The 20,825-nt window shown below is 41.4% G+C and overlaps 1 protein-coding gene across 8 annotated transcripts; it reads right to left on the bottom strand.

Moving 5' to 3' along the window:
- Nucleotides 1-4: 4 nt before the first annotated feature.
- pou2f1b (POU class 2 homeobox 1b) lies at nucleotides 5-19,401 on the bottom strand. 8 transcript variants are annotated; one of them, XM_028393044.1, is made up of 15 exons: nucleotides 19,337-19,401; nucleotides 11,725-11,790; nucleotides 11,026-11,117; nucleotides 10,230-10,325; nucleotides 9,250-9,429; nucleotides 8,977-9,085; nucleotides 8,788-8,876; nucleotides 8,450-8,623; nucleotides 8,144-8,285; nucleotides 7,877-8,031; nucleotides 7,554-7,742; nucleotides 7,348-7,462; nucleotides 6,935-7,271; nucleotides 6,755-6,843; nucleotides 5-6,574 (listed from the first exon to the last, which is right to left on the bottom strand). In XM_028393044.1, the coding sequence occupies exons 1-15, from the start codon at nucleotides 19,380-19,382 to the stop codon at nucleotides 6,303-6,305; spliced, it is 2,151 nt and encodes a 716-aa protein (XP_028248845.1). In that variant the 5' UTR covers nucleotides 19,383-19,401; the 3' UTR covers nucleotides 5-6,302. The 8 variants fall into 8 exon arrangements, with proteins under 8 accessions (XP_028248845.1, XP_028248846.1, XP_028248847.1 ...); XM_028393045.1 differs by having other exon boundaries at nucleotides 7,554-7,739; XM_028393046.1 differs by having other exon boundaries at nucleotides 7,877-8,022.
- Nucleotides 19,402-20,825: the final 1,424 nt, after the last annotated feature.

Raw genomic sequence — 20,825 nt, 5'->3', positions numbered from 1 at the left:
TTTTCCTTTTTGTTTTTTTTTTCGTTTTTGTAGTCATCTCAGAGCAGTGTCCCTCAGTGTTGTATTCCATAATGGAAACCAAAACATTCGAGTCCCGGAGAGTGAATTAACATCAGACTGCAGGATAGGAAAAGAAGGGAAATAAACGGGGACACATTCCTTTAGATGAGCCCAAGCTTCCAACGTGAAATGTTTTACAGAATGCATTTCTGGAGATACACAGACATAATATGTACATGGTTGGCTTTTTTCAGTTTTTTTTTTTTTCCTCGTTTTGAAAGCCGTGGTCACTTGGGCTGTGAACTGATAAATCACACACAACACACCCAAAAACATACAAAAATACTATATCTTGAACCTACCAAGAGTAAGACAGTTCTGCAATTAGTTCCATGCTGTGACAGAAAAAAGAGATTACAACAAACGAGAAACAGACGCTTTTTTTTCCCACGCAAGTTTTTCTCAGAAATATACCAAAATATACATCTAAGCTTTGGAATTACTGAGGCTAGGACTAAAGCCAGTGCTGGGTTTGTCTCTTAATACACATGCTGCAGGGTGGAAAGGAGAGAGAAAAACAGACACACAGGACAGAGAGTTATCTTTGGTATCTGCATTTGTCAAAAGTTAAATATTTGGATTTTTGCTTTGGAATAGCGCTTGTGAGGAATCTCACTTGTAGTAAAGCATTAAACAAAGTGTCACCGAAGCCCACCGGGCCAGAGGTCTGAGCCGGAGGGACACAGTCCATGCAGAGTGAAGGACCATGATGCATAGTGTCACAATTGATCAGAGTCTGTAGTGAAGAGACAATGTTGAAGCTGGGGATGGTGAGGAGGGGGAGGAAAGGGGAGGGATCACACAGCAGTGAGTTTAAATGACCACAGGATGTGTATTCCTGGAGTCAACAGGGGACTACAGTGTATGGGTGATGAGGAAAAGACAGAAGCACTGAGAGAGACACACAGAGAGGCAGGAACAGCATTTTCACCACAGTCCTTAAGAGACAGAGAGAGAGAGAAAAGGAGAAGAAGGAACATCCTAGCAACAATGCTCAAGACAGACAAACATATAAAGTCCTGAGCAGGTACAGTGTGCACAGGATTAACCCTCAGTGTGTATTAACAAACATCACCCAGCTACCACCACATTGGTTCATCGTGTCTGTTGAAGAATCCCGCTCAGCCACCTGTTCACCGTCCCATCCCCGCCCACCAGGCACTGAAACCGCTGCAACCCGACAGGGGATGTCAAAAAGCACATTCACATGCAATAAAAAGCAAAAACTCTTTTACAGACGTGTCGAGGTGAGAGAGAGAGAGAGAGATCGTGCAGCTGGGATTTGATGCTGAGCGGTGAGGCGGGGATTGGCGAGAGATGGCGTTGCTCATATACAATCAAGATAGAAGTCTTTGGTTAATGTTGGTACCACAGGGAAATGAGAGCAGGCTGCAACAGTGAATCATCAAGTGGGAAGACACACACATACCTGTACCTGGTCAGACATTTAAAAAAAAAAAAAAAAAAAAAAAATAGGATTGTCAACTCAAAAAACATAGTAAGGGGTGATAAACTTATCGGACAACAAAATGTTTCTCTTGAAATGAAAAACAAAACGTGTGCAACACAGAAAGAAACATCAGACATTCATGAGTACTGGTATGTATTCTGTCGCCCCCTTGTGGCAGCTTTTCCCACAACCCTTCACATAAGTACGGATATGAGCAGGCTTCTCCACAGACATGTGTTTGTGTATTTTTTTAACATTTTTCTTATTTCTTAAGTAGATTAAAGCAGGTTTCACTCAGTCTTGAGTTAGAAATGAGGTATACAACAGCTCCTTTTATCCTTATTGGTGCTCCACACTTTTTTTTTTTTTTTTTTTAAATCGACATTAAAAAACAGCAAACCAGTGTGGTGGGTCAACATACTCAGGATTACCTACTGAAACTGAAGCCAAGTAGACAGATCATATAAGCTGACCGCAAAGCATAAAAGATAGCTTGGCCTGTAGTTAATCAGCAGAGAACCTCTTCATGCAATGCTTCAAATACGTTCTCCTGTCTCACCATATTAAAAAAAATACTCGCTGGAAGATGGGGGGGAAAATGCACCATAATGGTTTGCAGACTGCCCTCTCTATTCTCTCTTTATAAGACTCATTCACACACACACACACCTGCTGGAATTATTAGCAAAGCTTTTCTCACAGGTCATTTCAACCTGTCCATGTCACACCTAACACAAAAGGTAGCAATGCTATCATCTCGCGCTTGAAAATGCCCAAAGTACTCTGTATCGTTTCAGTGAAAAACAATGCACCAGGTGAGCTCAAGCTCTCCCTCACACACTCTCACACACACACTCATACAACAACAATGCTACAATGCTCATGTCATCTACGTAACAATAAGGCATAAATGATAATGTTAATCTTCTTTGAAACTAAGAAAGCCAGTGATCTTGCCCTCTCACACTATACAAAACAATTAAAGGCATAAAGTAATATTTCCAAAAAACAAATGATTGTTAAAGACAGCACAGCAAATCAAGTCCACAATGACTCAAACAAAAAACAACATATCTATTAAAAAGTTTAAGATCAGATGCCTCAAAGTCTCCTACCAACCACAGGACCGGTCTGTCAGGAGCGCCTGAATGAGACGCACTCTCAGCTTTCTCCTTATTTTTTGGTCTTAACAGTTAATATTTTAAAGAAAAGAAAAAATAGAAAGAGAGAGAGAAAGAAAAAAAGGGGTTGGGGGATTTTTTGAGTAAGCATGATAAACACTACATTCAGTCTTGATAACATACTGGTTCAAATATAAAATATGAATATCTTACACGTGTTTATATATATTTTTATATGTATAGAATTAAGAAAAGATCGTTTCTCTAATTCTTAAGTCTTTCCTCAGATAAATATTTCATTAACATCCTATGGTGCCATCTAGCAAAGTAACTACAAACAGCACTGGAACAGGACTGAGTTCTTCAGGCCCAGACGAGGGGAAACCAGCAACACAAGCAGCCAGACAGCCACCAAGCTGCAAAGACAAAGGCTTTTACTTTGGCAAGAAGGATCTCAAAAACAATATTTAAACCTGGAAATACCCCATAAATAGTAGTACTAGAAAATAGCAGTAGTAGGTTGTCCTTTTTATGTATGGTTCATCAGTATAAACTCTGAATGGCGAGCCAGACAGTACTTATACATTCTATACACAGAAATGTCTCAAGGTAAACCTTTATGCTGAAGTGCTGCTGAGGTATATTCAGTCGAAATAATTCAACAGAAAAGAAGTACACACAAGGATTAACATGGACAAAGTTTTCACTGCTTACAGTCTGTGGTAATTTGTCATTGTGAGCAGAACAATGCTACTTTTGTGTGGGGTTTAGCTACACCCCACCACTGTGTTGGGCAAGATCGTTTTGAAACTAGTCCGCAGACAGATTTCAGGAGCAACACATTGGCTGCGTCTCAATTCAGGGGCTGCATAACAGTTGAGTGACAAGAATGTCAGAATGACTCATTTGAAGGAGCCAATGGATGCATCCTCTGTGAACTATGCAAAGATTTACTCTGCACTGAATTTTGGTGTTTTCAAAGAATACAGCAGACTCTAATGCCTGAAGAGAATGTTAAATGTATTATTTGCAGTTGTCAGGGTTTCTAGGCAACAGGAGAAACATGAAATCATGAGCTCTTACAAATCTGTCTTCCTAAGCTTCAACTGTGTTCTTCCAAGCAAATCACGGAGGGTTCGGCATTGAGTTATGGGTGTGTTTTAGATTGGTTTAGGTTTGATGATGCCCTGTGGTATTGTTATTAGTGAAGGTGACTTTTATAATTACTAGCTGAATTGCTAGATTTCACTGCTCCGAGTGGTTCAAGTTAGTCCTTTACAGCGGGTGATAGATGTTTTATCCAATCACCTGCCAAGTAAGAAAACATTAAGATTTGTGAGATCACAAACTCCCAAAATGCATCTTGCCAGTGTTCAAGCTACGTGCTTGTGGTCAAACCACAAACGTTCAGTGTCTGTGTCCTCTGAGGAAGTACAGAGGGCAGTTTCCTAGCGAGACTTCCCAGATGGTTCTGCGTAACAAACCCTGTGGATCATGGCAGCTGATGGCACAATAAAAAAATCCTTTGTAGCCCAGGCAGTTTTATTTAACAGCACTCAGTGCAACCTCTGTAAGTCTTAAAATAGTGTAGCCCCTGAATTGAGAAACAGCTACTGTTTCTTAACATGCTGGTTCAAGACAGTGGCAATGAGAGGTGAAGTAACGTCATCTGACGATCAGATTAATGCATTTACACAGGTGAGCCCTCTATCTGGGAGGGACGAAATTACCGAATCCTGATTTTCTCAGGATTCAGTTGTAAAGCTATAAGTAAAAGCATGCAGGCCTCTCAACAGCTCAGCCCCAACAGGAGCTTAAGCAGCAGGTTGTTAAAGCTAAGTTAGTTTCTGTGATCCGTATCCAGCAGCACCAAGAGTGGGAACATCAGGTTATAACCAGGGTGGGAGAGAGAGGGGAGGAAAAATTATTTGTGGAGACTGTATGAACTTGTGTGCTCAGACAGGCACATCAACTACTGAGGAAAACCACTTTGGTTCAAGCTGTTGTTTATGGCTGAATATTAGCACAAATCCAAAAAAACAGACCCTTTCCACTATGCTTCTGAAAAACCTCAAACTGCTATCACAACAGATCAGAAAGGAAAACAAGCCATCAATGGCTTTCAGGGGAAAAAAAAAAAAGACTCATGCCACAACACACCAATCCCTCTCTTTTTGGTCAGTTGTGCTGCCAATTCAAAATTGAGTTACGAGACACTTGATCAAATTAAAAAATGTTATCTTTGGAAAATGATCATCAAAATATTGCATTTCTATATACTGTTGACAGTGAGGAGAGATTCTGTACTCATAAATATATCGACTAGACTAAGCTACACTGACTAGACACAGAAATTATTTTAACAAATATTTTTGGTATATCTTAAAGTATGTAAGCCAGTCAAAGGACTGCAGACAAAATAAAAAGACAGAATTTCATTCCTTCCAAAACAGGCAGACTGCAGCTCATCAATCCAGTTTTTGGTACAGATACTGTGCACAAGTAGATACGACGGTACTACCATAAAAAAATGAAAAACAAAAAATTACAATAACCCCATCTAGCCAACAATGCCACCATATATTTGATATGATGACCACATCCAATGACTAGTCTTCCTAAAAAAGCAGACCTGCAGAACCTTCAGCATCTGCCTGAGCTGTCGACAACACATGACAAACATCAACCTCTGGATCCAAACACAATGTACAGTTTGTCCAATAGATCACAAACCAAAACAAATCACCCTTAATCAGACGCAGGACTGCATGTCTGCAGCTTACCTTAAAGCTCTCAATGTAATGTCATTTTCTGTCGGTGTCTATAATCCTCACCTACACCGTCATTTTACAAAACCTCAGCAGCCTCTTCACTGCTGCAGCACGTAAAACTCAGTGTTTCCAGAAGAGTGACTCGAAGAGACACACCAGGTCCCTTCGACCATTAAAGCAATGATAACCTTTATCGGCCACTTATTACTTGTTTTTAAAGCCTTATAACCACGATTAAAAAGTGATAGTTAAAATCTTAACTTAATATTAGACTTACAAAGTTTTGAAAAAAAATAAAAACAGTAATGATAAAGAAAAAGGTTTCTAAAATATAACTTTGATATGATTTACCTCAAGGCCTGTCCAAAAAAAAAATGGTGACACACAAAAACCTCCATTAGTGATGATGAACATTAGTAGTAAATGAGTTAAGTTTGAATGCTAAAAGTTTGTTTTTGGTTAGAAGTATTTCAGAGAAAATTCCGACCTGGAAATAGAAGGATATATGTACAAAATGTGAACACCTTGGGGGTGCCAAAACAATTTTTCTTCCTGGACACTTGTCAAGGTTCATGAGCAGTGGCAGGCCAATAATGACAACTGTGTCCATCTGGCTACTGTTTGTGGAAAAAACATCCAAGAATTAAAGCAATAAAAAAGCAAAAAAAAAAAAAAAAAAAAAAAAATCAGAAAGTCAAATCCAACCTTTTTTGAGGTTGTTTTCTTTTTGGTGGCAGCAAAAAAGATTAAATAATGGTAGATACAATGGAAAGAATGTGGGGTGGTTAGTGAAGCACACAGCCTATATCAAACAACCACCCTATTCCCAACACGGTGTAATAGGAGTAGTGCTCTGGTATAAATAGGGTGCTCATTTTTTGATTGCACCTCGATGGAGCTTCAATGAGCCTTGGAGGCAGTGGTTATGGTCGAAGCTTGCACAGGCACAGCAGCCGTGGTGGCTTGATGATGACCATCGGTGGTGACCTGGATCCCCCCCGTCCCAGCTGATACCAGGCTGACTGGGTTGCTGGTGAGCAGCGACAGGTTCTGCGGGTTCAGGAAGAGCGGCGTGGTCACCAGATTGGGCGTGTTACCAGAGGAGGTGTTGGCAAACAGCAGGTTCCCACCATCCAGAGAGGTGATGGGGATTGTGCCACTTGATGCCAGTGCTGTAGAGAAGATTTAAAAAACAGAGAGCCAGTTACAATATAAAGCAGTAAGGCAACGAGAAGACAGCGAGAATCAGATATGAGTTTCGAAGCCTTTAAACATTCCTTAAGAAGATAAACTAATTCAACAAACCCACAGCAAAACTATAAAAACAACATTGTCCTGGCTTTACTACACACCTTGAATGGTAGCCAGGGTGCTGTTGCTCATCAGAGCAGGACTCAGAGCACTACCAAGGGCACCAGGCGCCAGGCTGAGGAGGGCTCCCCTGGACATGAACACAGATCATTTAAATCAACATAAACAATACGACAGATGGTCACATTCAGAGACCTTGTTTGAACGTGGCTCATACTAACCCTGGAGTGAACTGAGAGGATGCCATCAGTCCTGGGTTGAGCCCTGCAGCAGCAGCCATTGCTGCAAAGCTAGCACTGGTGGGTAACTGTGCAGCACTCTGCAGCGCCGCAGACAGACCTGGAGCTGCTACCATCACCTGACCCATCCCTAAAGTGGTCGCTATGGATGTTGGGGCCTGTGTGACCATAGTCTGCGCCTGTGTGGCAACCTTACTCTCTGTGGTTGTGGACTGAATAGCCGTTGGGGATGGGCTTAAAGATGGAGAGCTGGTGGCTGTGGTAATCACAGGTGCAGTGGAGATAACAGATGCAGTGTTTGTCGCTCCCACTGTTGTGCCTTGTTAGAAGAAAACATTTTACATTTCAAGCAATTTCATACACACTTTCATTAAGGCACACCTGGACACACCCACCTGTGAAAGACAAACTGGAGATGCTGGTGCTAGTGAGAGGCATCACTGGGTTTACAGTCAGAGTGGTGGGTGTGTTTATAGTCGGACTGGTCACAAGGCTTGCTGTGCTGGCCACCTAAATGACACAACAAGAGGCAGACATTGGCATTTTATGCACAACCATCCACTGTCAAAATAAAGCAAAAATAAGTGGGATCAGTCCTCACCAAAGGGCTGCTGGGGGTAAAAATTGTCTTAATGGGGTTGCTGCCTCCTCCACTGTTGCCACTACTCGGGGGGTTGATCCTTTTCTCTTTCTGTCGGCGATTGCAGAACCAGACCCGGATCACCTCCTTCTCCATGTTGAGCTGTTCAGCGATCATGGTGATCTCTTCAGAGGTAGGTTTTTGGTTCTGCTTGAAGAGGGCAAAGAAGCCAGAGATTCCCTGTGAGCACTTAGGAGATCACTGTGTGGCATTTTCCTAAGCTACATAACAATTAAACTTCAATAATCAAACACATAACACAGTAAAATCGTTCAGTTTTTCACCTCCAGAAAGCTCTTTTCTAAGGCCACTCGGATGTTGGTCTCAATACTGGTCCTTTTCTTGCGTCTGCGGTTGATCCCCTCTATACCCATGCCCGGGGAGCCCAGGGCACTGGGGCTGGACAGGGCCTGGTCAGATGTCAGGTTCTCTGCACAAACAGCACCGACGCAAAGGAAGGGAAGGGAGGTAAAGACGAGGTATGCATGGTAAAAGGCACACAGAATACAATGGTGAATCACCTGATGTTTCAGGCGGGTTCAGGGACAAACCTGCATCATTGAGCCACTTCTCCAGCAATGGCTTGAGTTTGCACATGTTCTTAAAGCTAAGGTTCAAGGCCTCAAAGCGAGAGATGGTAGTTTGGCTGAAGTCATTTCCATACAGCTTCCCCATGGCCAAGCCAACATCCCCCTGCACCAGACACAGAGAAATATGAATAATGTAAATAAGAGTGTGCTGTATTAATGAGTCTGATGATTAATTCCACTTCCCTCTTTCCTAAACACAGAAGAGCAAGAAGTTATCAGATCTAAAGAAAATATGACTGAACCTCTGATTACTTCTGTCTTACAAACCTGCGTGAAGCCCAGTTTGATACGTCTCTGTTTGAAAGTCTTTGCAAACTGCTCCAGCTCCTCCAGATCACTGGGCTCCTCCAGGGTGGGGGTATCCAACCGTTTGGGAGGTGTCGGACTTTGGGGCAGGGACTGAATAGGTGTGACAGCTGTTGTGCGGGTTGGAGTTGCAGGCTGGAGAGAGAAGAGACATTTTAAAAAAAAATGTGATTAGAAGACAGGAAAAAAAGCTAAATAGGAACCAGTGTCAATAAAAACACTGCATCAAGCATGATTTGTTTCAAACACCTGGATTACAGCTGAAGATGTGAAAGCACTGCCAAGAGTACATTACCAACCTGAGGTGCGAGGGTGATGCTTGGTTGAGACGGCAGGAGGTTAGCTTGGCTTTGAGGTAGAGTTAGAAGACCCTGGGCTTGCAATATGCCTAAAGAGTGAAAGATGGGTAAATATACAGCTTCATTGATTACCTAATTCACAGAATCCATCGCTTTTGATTTCTTTAACTGTGCAGGAAATTTGCTTACCCTGTTGGGCCTGTGTTGGCTGTGAGATGATGAACTGAGGCTGCAGTGGTGTCGCGATCGGGTGGCCAGGCTGAACCAGTAAAAGCTGAGGCAGACTCTGCTGTTGTAGCTGTTGCAACAAAAAGATAGTATCGGTACTGCACACAGCGCATAAAAAGGAATATGAAAATTACAGACTTGCTAGGCCTAAACTGTGAAAACAATTCTGCTGACACAAATTTAATTTGTTAAAATATTTTTCAGGATTTGCAGGAATTCTGGGGTGTGCCTTACGGAACCAATCTGGATGGGCTGTGACAGGGGCAACTGGGTAATAGGTGTAGCTGCAGAGGCTGAGATGTTGGCCCCAGTGGTGCTGTTCTGGTGGCTGGCTGACTGCTGCACAGCTGCAGCCAGAAGCTGAGCTTGGGCCTGCTGGAACAACAATTGCTGCTGCGCTGGGGTCAGGGTCAACTGCAGAAAGGTAACACAGAGAGAAAGAAGGGAACCAGGAAGTAAGAAGTGTGATTAAAATTATAAGCCACAGTCTAGCAGATGTTGTCACGACACCAAGTTTTGGCTTCGATACCTTTGTAAAGTTTCATTTCTAAGATTTCTAAGAACTGTGATAGAACAATAATAATTGTGTATAGTAGTTTTAGTATCACCGAATGGTTGACTGGACTATTTGACGCATTTACAGTTCATTTACCTTGACCTCAGCTTTGAGAATCAAGACTTTTGATCTAAATGTAACTTTTCACAGAGGTATCAAAGTAGAATTAACACCAGCTACCATGCAACAAAATGAGCCTTTACAGGCAAATGGAGAGAGGACTCATGCAGCTGAGCCAGGCACAAAGCGCAAATGAGCATGTTGATGTCATGTTCAAACTCAAATCTACATGCACAGTAAACATTCACTCCCGCATAGCACAGCAACAGCCGCATTCAACAGTCTGGTCTTCTTAACTACAGTAAGGCCTGAGGGAGAAAATGGATACGAGACATGTCAAGTGATTGGCCTGACAATGAGTGCAAAGACACACAGGCTATGTTCAAACACATCCCTCCATTTTCAGTTATGGAGGAATTTGGACACATAGACTGACGACCAACAAGGATGAACAGGCGCACAGGCAGAGAAGACACCAGTTGTCCACTGCAAAATCAGGGCAAGCCATCATTTTACCAGTCAATCTTTTATTCAGTGTCAGGTGTCATCCCAGAACACATACACCAGGTTTTTAACGCAGAGCAACAAGGCCACTTACTCCAGCAATCTGTCCCCCGGCCAACATTAATTGGGTTTGAGGCAATACGCTCTGCTGGACGGAGGTCGGAAGAGCACCCGAGTCTTCCGACTTAGACTAGTGGAGGTGAAGCAGAAAAGGGGCTTAGAGGAACTATTCCTTGGGGCTATGACTTAAATTCATGTCATAGTTGTTATCATAAATGTAGGAATAGAATACTATATGCTGTCATCAAAAGCATATTTGGTTCAGGTTTACGGTGACATTCTAACTGGCAAAAAGCATAAAACTGACAATACAGTGAAATAAAAAGCAAGTATTTGTGCTACCTTTGTGGCTTTTTCAGAACCAGCCTTCAGTCTTAAAGCAGGGAGAGGAATTCAAATTAAAAGGCAGCGATAAAGTGGGCATTTAAAATGTGCTGCAGCCTTCAGAGACAAGGCAAGTGAAGAGAAGGGAGGGGGAGTTGAGATGCTAATTAAAATAACTGTTATGCAGTGCATGTAAATTCTGCATAGATTTGCATATTCTCGGCCATCTGTTTCCGAGCAACCGCAGAGCAGCTAATTAGCATATAGGGTTGATTAATCTGCCTTGTTGCCAGGCGACACTGGGAGAGCCTGGCTCATTTAAATGAACTCTTTCTGCTTGTGCATGTTTGAGTGTTGATGAGGAGAATACCTCTGTTCAAACTTCACATTTCATTTTACAGCTACAAAAAAAATCCCTTATGTTAAAACAGTACCTGCTCCTTATACAAAAAACAGGAACAATCAGTTGAGGGTGTGATGTTATGCGTGTGTGTCAGATGTGGTACCTGTTGGAGGAGGGCTTGTGCATGTGCATTAGTGATTGCACTTGTGGTTGGCACTGTCTGCCTCTCAAAGTCCAATCCATTGGTTTGGATTCCTGGGGACAGAAATACAGTTTATAAAACATGCTGTCAGGAATTTAATAAGTTTTTAAGGAGGTTTAATAGGGGACAAAATCTAAGCCATTGTTAACACATAAAAATGAGGAACACAAACTGCAAGCCCAACTAACAGTTTTCAGGTGCAAAGAAAACATATTCAAATAGGCTACAATGTAAAAGCTGTATGTGTCTGTTGAATAACAGGCTGGTGAATCATCCCAGAATTAATAATTCACATGAAAATTAGAGGCATGCAACATCTCCAACGAAACAGAAATATAGACCTGTGTAATGAATACACAATGCTCACTGACTTTGATCATTTGCATCACAGAAGTGCTGCGGTATTTTAAAAAAAATAGTGTAATCTGAAACACGAAGAAAAGTGCACTGCGAGGAAAACATCTCATTTGACACCCAGGACTACTCACAAGGACTCAAACCTGCCATCTCTCTTTTAATAATGAAGTGGACTGCAGTGTGGTTTCTCTGATTTACACTGCAAAATGCTTTAACCTGTTGAATGTTAAACCTGCCCTGAATGAGTAGGTGACACATCCTGATTTCAGCCAGGCAAAAAAAAAAAACATGGTGGTCACTCACCGGTGTTCTCGTCACCACTTTCCATTGCACATTTAGTAGTTTCTGAGTGATTATTCACTTTAGCATCTGAAAGAGCCAGACAGAGTCATAGTGAGACAAACTTGCACATGGTGCCGCTAAAAAAACGCAACAACCCTGCCTCAATAATAAAGTGTATCGTCAGTTTTTTGTAACCTGAATATTTACCATTATGGCACAACATTTACCTTATAAAAATCCATTTCATCCAGTAAATGATATTAATAAAAGGTGTAATCATAAACAACTGATGTCACAAAATAAATAAATAAAAATAAACACTGACACTATCCAGCAACAAATCATCCAGCTGAGCTCTGTCATCATAGACTCACCCGCTCTTGCTCCACCTGTATTTTCCAGCATGATTGCTGAACCTATCAATTAAAATTGTCACGGCCGGTGCAAACCCACCAACAGGGCGGCTGGCGCTCTCTTCTTCCTCCTCCCACTCTTCCCTCTCTTCACTCTCCACTAGTCAACAGCAAGCAGACTTCAGTACCACCAGAGTTGCACACAGACACAGTGGCAGTGTCCGCCCCACGGTTCAGTGAACAACACTGGGAAACGCACACTGGGAAAGCCAACAGGGTTTAGGCAAACAGCTCTGCTAGCCACTCTCTGCACTTTTCTTTTCTTACAGCTCTGCCGCCTCCTTTTACAGAGCCTACTCTACACTCCCTCTCTCTCTCTCTTTTTCTCTCTGTCTCTTGTGCCAAGATTGTCTGTACTTCTGAAAAAGTTCACCCTCTCTCTCTCTTGCTGGAATGAAACAAATGACAAGTGCAGCTGGCGGCCTCCTCCAACTCCACTGCCCCCTCCTCTCCAACTCTATAATGAAGCATAATCAGTATTCAGCTGATTAAAGCCGTATGCAAATCTGCCCCTGCCTCGTTAGCAATGCAAGGCTTTGAAGTCCTGCGAGCGACGCATTTCACACCGGGCTCTGAAAGCTTTCTGCATAATTTAAACCCCTATAAATATTTATCAGCTCATTAGCATATTAATTGGATGGCTTTTGGAGGACGATAAAAAACAGGGGAATAAGGACGACAGAGAGAGGGAAAAAAGTGCTCAAACTAGCACTTGGCACAGCAGAGTGTATGGAGGCAGCAGCAGAAGACCAATTACTGAGCGAGTGCAGGCCTAAAAAGTAATTAGCTAAGAGCAGGTAAAGGGCTGAAGATATCCCAGAATGCAGTATGAGGTCTGTCGGCAGTGGTCTGGGCATGTTAGCAAGGCGGACTGCATTAATAAAGCGGCTACGACTGCTTGTTCAAAACATCTCAAAGAGTCTCAGAGACCCGGCCCAACTGCTAAAAAAGGAGGAGGTATGAGTGGGAGGGGGACTCGCTCAATCGGAAATAAATAACTCCACATTAATCCACCACAAGCCTGTCATTACTGCTAGACCCCCTGTGGCTAAAGCATTCCACGGCGAGTGACTACAGAAAGTGGGTGTCAGGCTATTGCTGTCTATGTTTATGAAGTGTTTGTGGATTAGCATATTTAGATTAGCTTTACATTCCATTAGTATTTCATTTTGGGGGCTTTTTAAATTCATTTTCAGCTTGTGCCCATGAGTCATTACAGCAGAGAAACACTCTGGCTACAGGGCTGCACAGGTGTCCAGTGAATCAGAGTGGCTGAACTAGAATGCATGGCTGTACTGTGGTCTACAGGGGAAAGGGCTTACCAGCTAAATCCATAACAACTGCTCCTGGCTAAAGCTGGATCCATACTCCGCGAGACAAAGACATTTTCCCCCCCTGCAGACGTTACGCCCACAAAATGACGTCATTTTTTGTCTCTGACCGCCCGCTGATCCGCACTCCTGTGCACAGGGTCCGGGCCGAACTTTGTCTTTCAAGGCTGTGCGGCAACCATGCTGTGATTGGTCGGAATTTATTGTGGGCGTGATGAAAGTGGAGAAGCGCAAGAGCCTCTCCAGGTATATAGGTAGGTGTATAAACAGCACTGATTCAACAGATTTAGATAAGACCATACCGGTTTGGCATGATGAGCAATAAAATAAAGAAAGAGGCAAGTCAGGGTGATTTGTCACCAATAACTCCAGACAGCCCTTCACACATACCAGATGTTATTACCATTCTATATACTCCTACATACCCGGGCATAATAGGCTCGTTAACAATGTCTGTATATCTTTGCTATTGTTACTTTTAATGTCGCATCTTCACAGCTCATCACCGGACAGTTTGAAGTATCGCAGGCACATTGGAACACAGTAGATGTGCAAATGTGGTCATAAAGGCACAAACACTGAATCTTTGCTATTGTTACTTTTAATGTCGCATCTTCACAACTCATCGTCGGACATCTCACGCTGTTGCAGGCACCCTCTCTGTATAATGCCCTCTTGCCATGGCACAAGTCCTTGTGGTGTGTTAAAAAACTCAGTAAAGTCTTTCCTTATAGTTTAGTGGGCGGGCCGTATGAGGAGTTCTGCACACACGCGTCTCGCGGAGTATGGTACCTCAGTGCGGAAAAGACCTTTTTTTTGTATCTCTTACCACCCGTGGAGCGCGTTCTCCGCTCTTTGTCTCGCGGAGTATGGATCCAGCTTTAAGCTCCAGTCAACTTCATCACTTATCCCACTGCTTGATGAAAGGCATTTACATACTAACTGACAAAATCAAACAAAGTCAAAAGGGCCTGATAGCCTTAACACACAACATACTGAAAAACAAATAGACCATTGTCAGCAGGGTGAGGAGCGCCCCTGTTTCTAGTATCAATTAATCTGACATATTCCTTGTTTCTTCAGTGTTTAATCTGACTAAATATTAAGACGTTTAATGTGAATTAAATTCAAAAAGAACCCAGAAGATTTTGGAGAGGCAGAAACATTTCAGTCCTTTTGGATTACTGTGCCATGGGAGGATGCGCCTCAGCAGACAGAAGTACACTAGATACGAGGTAAAAAATTTGCGTGCCCACCCAGGGGTCATTTTTATCTGTCTGCCAAATTGAGTCAGAGCTGATAAACACTTTGTGACTACGGCAGAGTAATTTAAACCAGGGTAAACACATGCTGACTGTACCCTTTTCCACCACAGACAGAAACCAGACATTAGTGAGTCTTAGTTATTCTGTGAGGTATAAAACGAGAGAATATCTTTTATTTATATCATTTATTATGTGGCAGGTAATGTGAAAATAGCTACCCTGGAGAACTTATAACAAAACTGCATTATATATCATCCAACTGTTGATTCCCAGAGTGCAGTTTTTAGTTTCACTCCAACACACTGTTTACCAATGTGGCTTGTGACAGGGCACATACAGATGTCACACTAGTGTAAAAGGTCTGTAAAGAGGTCAACCCAGTGAAAAGTGCCTTAGAGGTCAAGAAATCATGACTTCATACAACCAAAAGGGAAAACAAAGGAGAAGTAAAAGCAGAGGCAGTTATCAGCAGTACACTCCAACACATGTACAATTACTTGGTTGAATGGTTTGCAAATCCTTGCTGTGGAACAATGCATTACACAAATATCTTGCGAAGAGAATTTTAAATAGGTATCTCATTAGCACTGTAATATGGGGAAGGCTGGCTGAATACTGCAGAGCCGTTAATGTGAGCAGTGAGATTCAACATCAGACACAGAGCAAAACTTAATTAGCACATCCACATTCTGCCCTTCTACCTACATTCTTCATCATAAAACACAGAATAATACATCAAGACCTCTTTTTCCACATCTGGATCCGTCTGTAGAATTTGGAGTAGTGAGGGTGTGTGGTGATGACAGATAATCATTTAAATTGTGGCACTTAATAACCAGGCAACCTGAAGCTTCCTGATTTAATTCAGTGTCAACAGGAACATCCAAACAATTTAAAAAATCTTTTAGTCTAAAAACAATCTGACGGCAGAGAATAGAAACAGCAACACCAGTCCACAAGTGAGCAAAAAAAAAAAATACAGGATGCAGTGAATTTGATGAACAGTAATGGGGCTAACACTGTGGTCTCTCTCTCTTGGGTGGTCATTAGCCAGCTGTCTATAGGCTAGGTGGAAAATTCAATCTAACCAAATTAAAGTGAAGTTTCTCAGGGATGCAGGAAGGAACATTTACCTACTTCCAATCAGCACATGCAGAGTTCAGCCATATAATTCGCTCCTACAGCTGGATACACACAACCTGTGTACATTATATGTGTATTAGCTGTTGTTATTTACCTTATTTTTTTGTCATTCTTAATTGTTGACATTTAGACTCATTAAACTGCAGCACCTCATTTTTGACAGCAAAAGCCATGTTTTAAGTTGTTAGCTTAAAAAAGTGTTACTGAAATGATCACTAGTAGTCTCTACTATGTCAAATACAGGACAGCGGCAAGTAACAAGATAGCTGTTGCTTGATCATCTACCATTCAATACAGACTCTCAAAACAAATTCACCTCAAAAAACATGTTTACATCTTCCCTTGGATGGTAAGCATACAGTGACTGACAAAATCTGGCAGGTAAGTGTGTTAGTTGCCTCTGCATATAAAGAGCAACCACACATCTTCTTTATCTTGCTGTATTTATAATTAGGCCCTCTTGCTCTGGAATGACTTCACTTTACAAGAGATCATCAGAAACAACTAGTTATAGTACCCAGGACACCACCCAACTCTTATCAGTTCTGATTTTCTTCTTCCACAATGAAAAAAAAGCTTGTCTGACTGAAGCCTTCACGGAGGCCTTCTCAGTACTCCGAGATGGCAAGTACTGAATTTATTACTGCAAATGATGCATTATTCATACCGACTGTGTTTACATCAATGAATATTCATGATGGAACTACAAGGCTGGAATGAGGGAGGAACTGTAAAACTGATTAAATGAGAAAAGTAGCCTGTGAGGAAGACAGAATTATTTCTCATCTGTTCTTTAAGTAGCCCAGTTTAACAAGCCATTTTCTGAGTGAGTCTATTTCCAGACAAGCACAAAAGGCAAATAAAATAATCAGAAATGTATTTATAAAATGTGGCTACTTTTTCTTAAAACCAAGTTTATGTTGTGTAACAACTGTTACCTGTGAAGTATCAACATCAAGATGAACTTTTTTTGACATTACAAAGAATACAACCAAAAGCAACATTACATCCTGAAACATTTGGATTTCAGTGGTAAAACCACACAAAACAAAACTTTGCATTTTCATTCATGCAAAAATGATTACGTCCTGCTTGACATTTACCTCCTAAAAATTTTAACATTGGACAACAAAGAGGACTCATTGTAAGACTCGAAGTACAGAGAGGTTGCGTCTTGCATGTTCTTCCACAGGACACACCTTGTGGTGTCGAGTGTGATTCCATCTTCTTTAAATTCTGCCATAAAGTACACAAATCATGCAATATAAAAGACGACTGTACGTCAAGACAGTCGTTTTTACTTGTTAAAACTGTTCAAATACAGACCCTTTCACACAGCCTCTCTGTTGCAACACTATCTCCACTAACCTAACCACTCACCTCCACCAATTGCAGGAGAACAGGCCAGAAAAAGAAGAAGGTATATTACAAAATATACATTTTTATATACAAAAATCATGTTAGCAGGATTTTAAGTTTGTGATTGAGCACAGGTAGAATAAAGCATGGGTTTCCAGGGTTGCATTTAGACGCACAAGCTTTGTGTGAAAGTGGCTTATTAGACGAAAATATGCAGAATCCAGCATCTTTGTTTCTAAGGGCATCTCTCATTTATATCAGGCCATGGTATAAATGTACGAACTTTTCATAAAAGTAATCGATGGCATCAGCATTGTTCTTTTCATGTAATCAATGAGCAAGTATGTGGACTTGAAACCACGGTTACAGGAAAACAGAGGAAAAGCTTGTTGTCGCACAACAAAACCCATGATGCACTTTTCTGTAAGAAAAAAAAAATATATATGTAGCCCTTCCGCCTTCGTTTTGCTCTCAACATGACAACTTTTTTATTTTCACATATTTTTCCTCTCATTCTAAGATCTGCTGAAGAGGTACAAATCAATGAAGTTTCAAACAAAACTAAATGATATTTTACCAGCTACATTCTTCCACATTCCTAACCTGACAAGCAAAAAAAAACTTTTAAACTGGATAAGCACTGCATATTTAAATAACTGCACAATTCAAATAGAATTAAAAAGTGTCTGCATCTATACTTTATTTTTCTAAAAACATTCCTGCACTAGTTATATTAAACGTCTTTTGCGTTGTTACAACAAACTAAATGGCAAACCTATGGAGTGAAAAAAAAGTGACAAGCTGTGTCTTGCCCAGCCATGAAAGCAGCAGAGAATAATAATGCCCTGCCTGTTATTACTGTGGCCTTCCGGAAGTGGGCCTCACCACCCCTCCCTGTGCCTCCGAGGGGGATACACAGGTACAAGCTTTGAATACAGTACAGCCTACAGATTTAAAATCCTGCGACACAGAAGGGTGTGACAGGTCCACACCAAGCTTTACAAAAACTGCTTAGTGATAAGCAGGAAAAGTTGGACCAGTACTAGTAAATTATTTATTTTAATGAGATGGATTAACAACCAGACAACTCCCACCTGAAGTGAAAAAGTGCTCTGCCAAACTTCACTAAAACTGCACACAAACACAAACAAGAAACATCTTTACTCTTCACAGCCTCTTCAGCAGCCGAACACAGAAATCCTATCAGCATTTAAGACGCTAGATGAAATAAAAACGAGTGTTAGCTTCGGGGCAAAGTTGTAGCAAGTTAGCTGCTCGGTACACAGTCGCATTCCAATTAAAACAGACAAGGCCACATTTTCACACACGCTGCTAAGTCTGTGATACAGTGTTGTGTTGACATGCATTTATTGTGGCGCACAGCGTGAGCTCCAGCTTCTCGTCGGCTGATGGAATATGCTGAACTCCGCACTCTGGTTCAGGCAGGCCCGCATGAATAACACAACAGGCTGCTGTGGCTCCGCTGCGCCGAGCACAAAAGGCTCAGGAAAAAAAAATGCTCTGCTATAAAATCACGTCGAGCCGAAGCACACCGAGCTGACACCGTGTGTTTTCACGAAAGCCTGCTTTGCTACCCATTTACTGCCCACGAGTAAACCGCAGTTTAAAAAAGGAACAAGCACCGGCCACTACCCGGCTCGTCAAAAATGAATATGCAAACCTCTTTCAAAAGCTTCAGTGTGCGCATCAACACAAAGCCAAGCGCTAGCAGGCGAGCTAAAGCTAGCTTGCTAGCATCCTTATTTCAATCAAACTGCGTTCGCTAAATATCTAAATATGTCACATATGAAACAGAGTCACGACGGCGATTACTAATAAAATATGCTAAATTGTATTTGTCGACAGGGGTATGAATATGTAGCGGCGTACAGCCGTCTAATCACACAAAGGGGGGAGGCATGTTTCCATGTAATTTGCCGTCGCACTGCAATAGCTCGTTTCCTCCTATGTCAATTTACAGTTGGCTAGCTGTGTGTACAGCAACACAACGCTTATTATCGCCTGCCAGTCAATCTGCCTTTCATCAGCATCCCGTTATCATAAATTGTGAGTAACACAGTTTGAATATGAGTATGAATATGTAAAATGCTGTAATCATTACCTGGTCCTGAACTCTCATCTTGACTCGCTGCTCCTCCGTCCGCCATTTTGAATATTTAACCCGAAATCCCAGCCCTGAGCCAGACACACACACACACACACACACATATACACACAGACACACCAGCAACAACAACAACATGTGCACGGACACACACACACGCATCCCCCTGGGCAGAGTGGCGTTTGTTGGTGGTGTTGCTTATTTACATACCTAAGGAATCATCCATTATATTAAACATGTATTATTTTTACGCAACACTTTTACATACTTTTGAATGTTTCAAAATTATTGAAACATGTAAATTAGTCTGATTCATAAAGACTAATGTCAAGTCTAAATAATTAATCTACACATTTTTAGGGAAGTCAGTGTGTTACAGTCAGACTCCATCTTAAATTGAAATTGCAAGTGACTTATTATTAATCTAAATAATGTACAACCTGAGATAGGTGTTATCTAGAAATGTAAAAAGTTATACAAAGCAACAAGAAGCAGTAGAAGAATGCATGTGTTTTCATTTATTGATGAGAGAACAAAAACATCATTTTAACATAATCAGATATATTGGTGACCCTGACTTGACCAGATAAAGTAAATTTCACTTCTCTATTATGAAGGGGCATATTTCCTTATATCCCAGCAACTTCCTTCATATTGCCCATTGAGCTATTGTGCTGATTATGTCATTACCGCCATCTCACCAAGTGTACAGATTAATTAACAGGACAGATGTGTATTGGCTCTTTAACTGCAAATCTCTAATACTGTAAATTTACCAGTTTACAAACTGAAATCCAAGATCCAATCATTCAGCTGATTTTCCAGCAGTAACAGATGCTTGACAGAAGTTAACGCAGCACAGTATTTTTGAATTGTGTAACACCCCCAAAACTAAATGCATACCTGTTTTTTAATATGGATGATTACACAATACCAAGTCTGGGGCAGTACCTGTTTAACAGGCGCTCTGCACGGAGTCCCACATTCATTACAATTGATGATTGACAAAACTGAATACGCCACAGCAACTGAAGAAGATTGTGCTCTGACTTTCCTGGCATGGTACCGTGCCAAACTTTAATTTTAACAGCTTTATCATTTGAACTGAAAATGTATTGATCAATTTTAGGCATACAAGAAACTCATAGTGCCATACAATAATGACCAGGAGGACACACATAAAAGAAAGAGGGATGGGTAATGTAAGACAGTAACTTACATACACATATACACAAATGAATGTTATATGTATGTGCACGCCTGTGGTCAGTACATTCAACCTGCTTGAAGGTACAATGTGTACAATTTCTAATGTTTAGCAATGTTCAACAAATGAATCAGTAAACCAACAACGGCTGAAGCTCATGATTCCATTTCATTCCTCTCCAAGACTACGACTATGCTTTACACAGTGATGGATGATGATGGATGACAACGATGTTTAAACAACTACAAATGCATTCTTTAGTAACATTACAGACTGAAG

Source organism: Parambassis ranga, chromosome 21 (assembly GCF_900634625.1).
Source record: "Parambassis ranga chromosome 21, fParRan2.1, whole genome shotgun sequence".
Taxonomy (NCBI): domain Eukaryota; kingdom Metazoa; phylum Chordata; class Actinopteri; family Ambassidae; genus Parambassis; species Parambassis ranga.
The sequence above is the reverse complement of the archived record's forward strand: the minus strand, read 5'-3'. Positions and strand labels throughout refer to the sequence as shown.

Coding starts and splice junctions, on each gene's coding strand:
- pou2f1b (XM_028393044.1), bottom strand. CDS start 19,382: ATGGCGGACGGAGGAGCAGCGAGTCAAGATGAGAGTTCAGGACCAG. Junction 8,877..8,976: donor GCCAACACAGGCCCAACAGG/GTAAGCAAATTT, acceptor TTCACTCTTTAG/GCATATTGCAAGCCCAGGGT. Junction 6,575..6,754: donor CACCCTGGCTACCATTCAAG/GTGTGTAGTAAA, acceptor TCTTCTCTACAG/CACTGGCATCAAGTGGCACA.